The 6,944-nt window shown below is 33.7% G+C and overlaps 2 protein-coding genes across 3 annotated transcripts; one reads left to right on the top strand and one right to left on the bottom strand.

Moving 5' to 3' along the window:
* Positions 1-259: 259 nt before the first annotated feature.
* Positions 260-1,839, top strand: LOC116133317 (putative disease resistance RPP13-like protein 1). The gene is made up of 4 exons (XM_031419027.1): positions 260-915; positions 1,378-1,456; positions 1,541-1,632; positions 1,722-1,839. Exons 1-4 carry the CDS (start codon positions 260-262, stop codon positions 1,837-1,839), a joined length of 945 nt encoding a protein of 314 aa, XP_031274887.1.
* A 2,036-nt stretch (positions 1,840-3,875) lies between these two features.
* Positions 3,876-5,846, bottom strand: LOC116133277 (receptor-like protein 14). 2 transcript variants are annotated; one of them, XM_031418985.1, is made up of 2 exons: positions 5,706-5,846; positions 3,876-5,018 (listed from the first exon to the last, which is right to left on the bottom strand). In XM_031418985.1, the coding sequence occupies exons 1-2, from the start codon at positions 5,815-5,817 to the stop codon at positions 4,066-4,068; spliced, it is 1,065 nt and encodes a 354-aa protein (XP_031274845.1). In that variant the 5' UTR covers positions 5,818-5,846; the 3' UTR covers positions 3,876-4,065. The 2 variants fall into 2 exon arrangements, with proteins under 2 accessions (XP_031274845.1, XP_031274844.1); XM_031418984.1 differs by having other exon boundaries at positions 3,876-5,159.
* Positions 5,847-6,944: the final 1,098 nt, after the last annotated feature.

Genomic DNA, 6,944 nt, shown 5'->3' on the forward strand with positions numbered 1-6,944 from the left:
CCTGGAAGCAATTAAAAATATTAAAAATCATAATAATAAAGAAATGCCGGCAAAACTAGTCAGTAATGGCCTGTATCAACTTTATTATTGTGGAGTGGAATCTACGCATACTCTAGAATTATCATCGTTTTGTACCTTTCTTTCGAACAACTCACACGGCCTTCCATAGAATCAGAGAAAAAATCTCGATCTCTTCCTTGTTCTTTAGTAATCTCTGTGTGATAATCTTTAGTTATTGTTCTTCTTCAAAAACGAAACCATGCCTGTGGGAGAGCTCTTTCTGTCCGCGTTCCTTCAGGTGCTGTTCGACAGACTGGCGTCCAGGGAGTTGCTGAATTTTGCACGTCGGGAGGGGGTCGATTCTAAGCTAAAAAAGTGGAAAAAAACGTTGAAGATGATTGAAGCAGTGCTCCACGACGCAGAGGAGAAGCAACTGACAGACGGGGCTGTGAAGATGTGGCTGGATGATCTCCGAGATTTGGCCTATGATGTGGAGGATATATTGGATGAATTTGCAACTGATGCTTTAGGGAACAAGTTGGTGGCGGAAGATCAGGCTAGCACTAGTAAGGTTCGGAGCTTCATCCCTGCTTGCTTCCATACTTGGAGCCTAAGTGCTATCAACTTCAATGTTAGCATGGGGTCCAAGATGAAAGAAATCACTCGCCGGATGGACGATCTATGTAAGCAAAGAATTGATCTTGGATTGGAGAAGATTGCTGGAGGGTCATCAACTTCTGAACGGCAAAGACTTCCACCCACCACATGTCTGCCAATTGAACCTGCTGTTTATGGTAGAGATGGGGATAAAGCCAAAATAATCAATATGATGTCCACATGTGAATCAGGTGACAATAATTTTGTTGTAATACCCATTGTTGGCATGGGAGGAGCCGGNATTGCAAAGATAAATTTGTAATTACAAAAATTACCAAAAAATGGGGTTTTTTATTCCATTAATGGGTGAATAAAACCACTCTAAAAAATGGCGATTGCATAGCATTTTTCTCCATGATTTGGTTCATTTGATGATGTAATTTATCTACTGCAGGCATAATGCTCCATTTCGAAAACAAGCTCTTCCTCACTTCGAAAACATTCAACGCTCAATCTTTCATACCCTCAACTCACTCAATTCATCTCTATCATAGACAAAGCAAGCGCATGCTCACATTCTCAAAACCGGCGTCACATAGATCTCGCAACAGAGTTTCCGTCTCAATATGCAAATCACCAAGACTTCGATGACGCAAACCAAATCCTTTCTTCTACCCTTGAGCCGACAACTTTTTCTTACTCTACTCTTATCTACGCCCACTCGAAACAAAATCTTTTTACTCAATCACTCCGTGTATTCCCTTAAATGCTCTCTCACAGTTTGGCACCTGATACTTACTTGTTGCCTAATATCCTTAAGGCTTGCACGGGATTGTCGCCATTGGAAACTGGAAAACAAGTTCATGCAATGGTGTTTGTATACAAGTTTAATTTAGATTCGTTTGTTCAGTCTTCTTTGATTTATATGTACATTAAATGTCAGAACATTGGGGACGCTCACAAAGTGTTTGATAGATTATCCCAACCGGATGTGAAAACTTTTAGTGCTCTGCTTGTGGCTTATGCGCAACAAGGGTGTGTGGATGTAGCGAAAAAATCTTTAACGAGATGGGTCGTTTAAGAGTCGAACCCAATGTGTTGTCTTGGAATGGTATGATTGCAAGGTTTAATCATAGTGGACATTATGAAGAGGCAGTTCTTTTGTTTCAAAGGACGCATTTTGAAGGATTTACGCTTGAGGAGGACAGTGTTTCTAGTGTTCTCTCCACTGTGGGCGATTGAAGAATCCCAAACTTGGGATTCGGATTCATGGTTTTGTGATTAAGGAGGGTTTATTGGAGAACAAGTGCGTTAGTAGTTCACTTATTGATATGTACGCTGTGGGCAACTTAAAGTGTGAGTGTACGTGGAAGATGTCCAAAGCGTTTCATGAAATGGAAAATTTGGATGTAAGTGCTTGCAGTGCTTTTGTTACGGGTCTCTGTAGGAATGGTCTTGTTCACAATGCACTGGAGGTCTTTAGGCAATTCCAGAGCCAAGGAATGGAATTAAATGCTTGAGGGATATGATAAAAAAGAGATATGATGAAAGCAATGGGTTTGAGGGAGAGCCCCGACTGTTGTTGGATTGAGGTCAAAAACAAAGTGCACATACTTCTTGCCGGAGATGAATCACATCCTCGAATGGCCCAAATCATGGAGAAGTTAAATTATGATATATAAGACAGGATTATGGTGAGTGCTCCAGTTTTGCTTATTTTGAGATAGCTCTCAGGACTCAAGAGTTCAGTTTGTATGGAAGCCTTCTTCTGTGGTGGGTAGTAAAAAAGAGGTGGGATACTAATTAAATTTGTAATAACAGCAGTGGCATTCCTATTGAATTAGAACAACACTTGTGGCTAGAAGGTCATTAATTTTTAAGCATAGGAGATTTTGAAATCAAATGGTATAAGGTGCTTTCATTAATTTTTTTTTTATTTTATTTTAATTTTAATTAGAAGTTCATTATAATAGTTTTCATTTAGTACATGCATTTAGGTACGTACTCCATACTATTATTTTCACTCAGCGGGCAATATTTAAAGATTAATATAGTTTTGTGGAATCTGAAGCTTTTATCTCTTGCTGAATTTCCTATACATGTGATTAGGCTGCAGTGGTGGTTGTGATGAAACACTTAGATAATTAATAGAAATCTTTGGACTGGTTCACGCATTCCAGGTATGTATTTTCAAGTATGTAAGCTTATCTGCATTAATTACTTGAGCTATTAATATCTGATAAATTTGATTACACAAGTGTCATATCTTAGAAAGTCCTTATTGGTGAAATCCTTGCTGAAAAATGAAGAAAAATTGAAACAACATCGCACTGAATTTGTCTTTCATTTGTTTAAAGGGAGACTGTGAGTCTTACAGGTGTTAGTTGTTCTGTGGTTGCATATTTCCATAATTTGGTTTGGGTTTGTTAAGTGCTCAACCTGAAAAAAATTTAGTTTGTATATCATATATCAATTTTGGCATGGTCAAAGATAATTGTAGTTGCCAAATTTTTTTTTCCGGACATTAGAAAAGAGTTTGATGCAATGCTTGATTTTGGATTTTTAATTCAAATTTGACATTAGAAGTATATTGTTTTTTCCTCAGATGCCAAATATTTTTTTGTCTATGAGTACTGTATTTTTAAATATATTTTAGTTTTGCAGGTTTACCATCATTTTGGAAATGCAACAGTTGGGCCTTTTGATCCTTGTGCCCATGTGAAGTGTAGTGTGTGCTAGGGCACCAGTGATGATAGTCTATTTTACTGTACCTGAAGGTGATTGGTTTTGCCATGACTGTGATATTTTCAGGGCTAAACATAAAAATGCTGAAATAGATACTGATGGTGATGATCAAATTTATGAACCCGAAATAAAGTCCATGTTGCCTAATGATGCATGAACAACTTGGCTTCATGTACCAACTTCAAATCTGAACTATCTTCAAGATTGGCAAGTGAAACACTTGGTTAGTTTTATCTCTTGTTTTTGTAATCGATTGTGTTTTTCTTTAAATCCAAGTTATTACATACAGATTATTATAATCAACTTGGTTTGATATCAACCCAATGACTTAGGAAAAGTAATTAAAGTAAACATGGTGGAGGTTGCAGTGAGCTTNGAGCTTCATTCTAGAGAGTTGGGTGCTTTGCTTTTCCTGTTGATCATTAACATTATTAGAAATAATAAATTCCTGTTGGTTGGCTAAAGTTTTTATACCATGGATAATGTCATAAAATTTTCAATTTATCAATTGTAAAATGTAATATTATATCTTGTTTACACAAAAGAATACGTGGAATTCGCAAAATTAACTACTTCAAAATCTCTCTATTTGACTTTTTTTCCTTCCTTTCTTCAGATCCCACGTGAACTTTTATCACTACATAGCTCACTGGCATATATACTTGACAGTCATGGACACAGCTCACAGCTCACTCGACATAGTGAAAAACAATTAGACAACATTTATAGGATCTTTCCAATGAAGTTATTACTATTCAGGTATAACGACACCAAGTTTGTCAAGTTAATTATTTTGGAGAATACAGGACCTTCCAAACTGTTGTTTGATAACACAAGATGTTGTAGTGACAAACAACCGATGGCTAAGTGCTCAGGTATTTCACCAGACAACTGATTGTGTGATAGATCCAAACTTATCAATGAGCTCATATCTCCAAAATGTTCAGGTATTTCATCAGACAACTGATTGTGTGATAGATCCAGTATTTCCAATAAGCTCATATCTCCAAAAGAAGAGGGAATGCTGCCATTCAAAGCATTTCTGGAAATGTTTAACGCCCATAGACTCGGGAAAAATGCGCCAACTTCAATAGGAATTTGTCCACTGAAGGAATTGATGGAGATATCTAATACTGATAAATTCATGTGAGGATGTGTTGGCAATAAAAAAGGCCCAGAAAGAGAATTATTTGATAGATAAAGTCCTCCCAATTTTGTATTGTTCTCTATCAACCAATTTGGGAATTCTCCATTCAATTTGATGTCAGACAGATCAACGTAATGCAAATCATATTGATGATAAAGAAATCTTGGAAATGTAGCACCATATCCATAACCAGACAAAGAAATGGAATTTAATTGGAATTTTGGGGTCAAAGAATGTGGCATTGTTTCTATATATATCGGGTTACTGTAGCTCGCGAATTCTTTGAGTTTTGATAGGTTGTAGAGTGGTGAGAGTGAAATTGGGATTTGGAGGAGATTGTTTGAAATTCGGAGGACTCTAAGAGATGTCATATCTTTAAGGGGAGATGAAGAGAGGTTTCCAGTAATTTGATTGGAAGATATGTCTAATGATTGAAGTGAAGTCAAATTGGCTAAGCATGAAGGCAATGTATCCTGTAAAGTATTATTGTCAATATATAACTCTTCTAGATGCACCATCTCACACAAACCTGAGAGGTTTCCAATAATTTGATTGGAAGATATATCTAATGATTGAAGGGAAGTCAAATTGGCTAAGCATGAAGGCAATGTATCCCGTAAAGTATTGTAGCCAATATTTAACTCTTCTAAATGCACCATCTCACACAAACCTGAAATAAAACATTTCCTTGAATTATCAAAATATAATTAGCTAAGCACGAAGGCAAAGTATCCCGTAAAGCATTATAGCTGATATATATATATATGTCTAATATCAATTTTCTCACTTTTCAATTTCACCTCAGCCTAAAAATGTAAGTGATTTTTGTAATAAATCATAAATTTTGTAAATTGTTTCTTTATATTTTTTTATCTATTGCAAATGTATCCATTTGATCTAAGAAAAGAATCAACTTCCTTTTTTCTTTATTGTTTATGATAATGAAAATCAGACTTTTTGTAATTTCTTGATCTGCCATCATTTTTTTAACAACATACAATTATTACAATAAATGGTATTTTGATACGGTGGATTTTATTGTGTAGCATAATATTTTAGATATGCTTATAATTTCAAATTTTTTTATCTAATTTTATAACATAAATGCGATTAATAGCATCATGCTAATTAAAAAAAAAAAGGCATTAAGAATCATAAAAGAAAGAATAAGTCATGATCAATGGAAGAGAAAAAGACGAGTGAGAAAATCACTAACCTTGATCATGTAATGTGCCATTGAGTCCACAATTATGCAATGATAACTTCTTTAGAGTAGTTATCGGTCTGATGATTTGACGAAAGTTATTGTTAAAAATAGTCCAGTTCATAAATAAACTTTCTAAATTCTTGAATTCAATAGGACCTACACATATTGACATGAATTTTTGTGAATATTCATGAGCAAAAATGTTCCAAAATTTGAAATTATGAAACTATTATATTAAAAACCATATTAACTTTTCTAAAAGTAAATTAAGTTATTGTTAAGGATTAAATAGGGTGGACTTGAATAGTAAAGTTCCACTTAGAATAACGTATGGCAAATATATAGATTTTAGGGCTAGGTAAATGCTTACTCTCTTAAAATATAAAATATAAATATTCTTGGAATTTCTTACCCACAGTTTAATAGAAAGCAAAATTACCATTTAATATACATAAATATTCTATGCATATAAAATTTTGTTCATATTCTATGTAAATCATTGAGAACACCAGTAAGTGTTTTATCTACCTATTGAAAACAATAAAGTTTAAAAGTTCTTTTTATTTTCATATAACTCAAATGTTCCAAAATTTGAAATTAAAAACCATATTAAATTATCAAAAAAGAAAAAAAATTAAGCTCAACTGCACATTCTACTTATTTTTTTTGTAGAATACCCCACATTTCTGTTATTTTTAAAGATTAAATGAGGTGGACTTAAATAGTAAAATGAATTCAATCCAATCCATTCCAAAAAAGGAAAGTTACTACTCTTCTCAATACTTTATGGCCAACATTTAAGGCTAATTAGAAGCATGGTCGATTAAAATATAAATATTTGATCTCATTTTTAGAATTCCCAAATCTAGAATATTATAATAAAAGAACAATTAATTTTCAATATGTATAGAAATTAATATTTTATCTCATTTTTGTAAACATTTCATTTTTTCTACATCTGACTTAGAATATAAATTTTCTATATGTACAAAAATTTCATTGATAACAGATTAATCATTGAGAACAATAAGAGGTGTTTGATCCCCAAATTGAAAACAAATTTTAATATCTAGGATTAAGTTTAAACATTATCTTATATATGAATTAATGCAAATGAAACTAATCTTGAATTTACCTTGAACTTGTGAGATGCCATTAAGTTCACAAAAGTTCATTGACAAATGTTTCAAAGAAGTAGAAGTTGCAATGGCTTGTAGAAAACTTATATGGATCTTTGTCGTATCCAAG

This window comes from Pistacia vera, unplaced genomic scaffold (genome assembly GCF_008641045.1).
Source record: "Pistacia vera cultivar Batoury unplaced genomic scaffold, PisVer_v2 Contig268, whole genome shotgun sequence".
In the NCBI taxonomy this organism is placed as follows: Eukaryota; Viridiplantae; Streptophyta; class Magnoliopsida; order Sapindales; family Anacardiaceae; genus Pistacia; species Pistacia vera.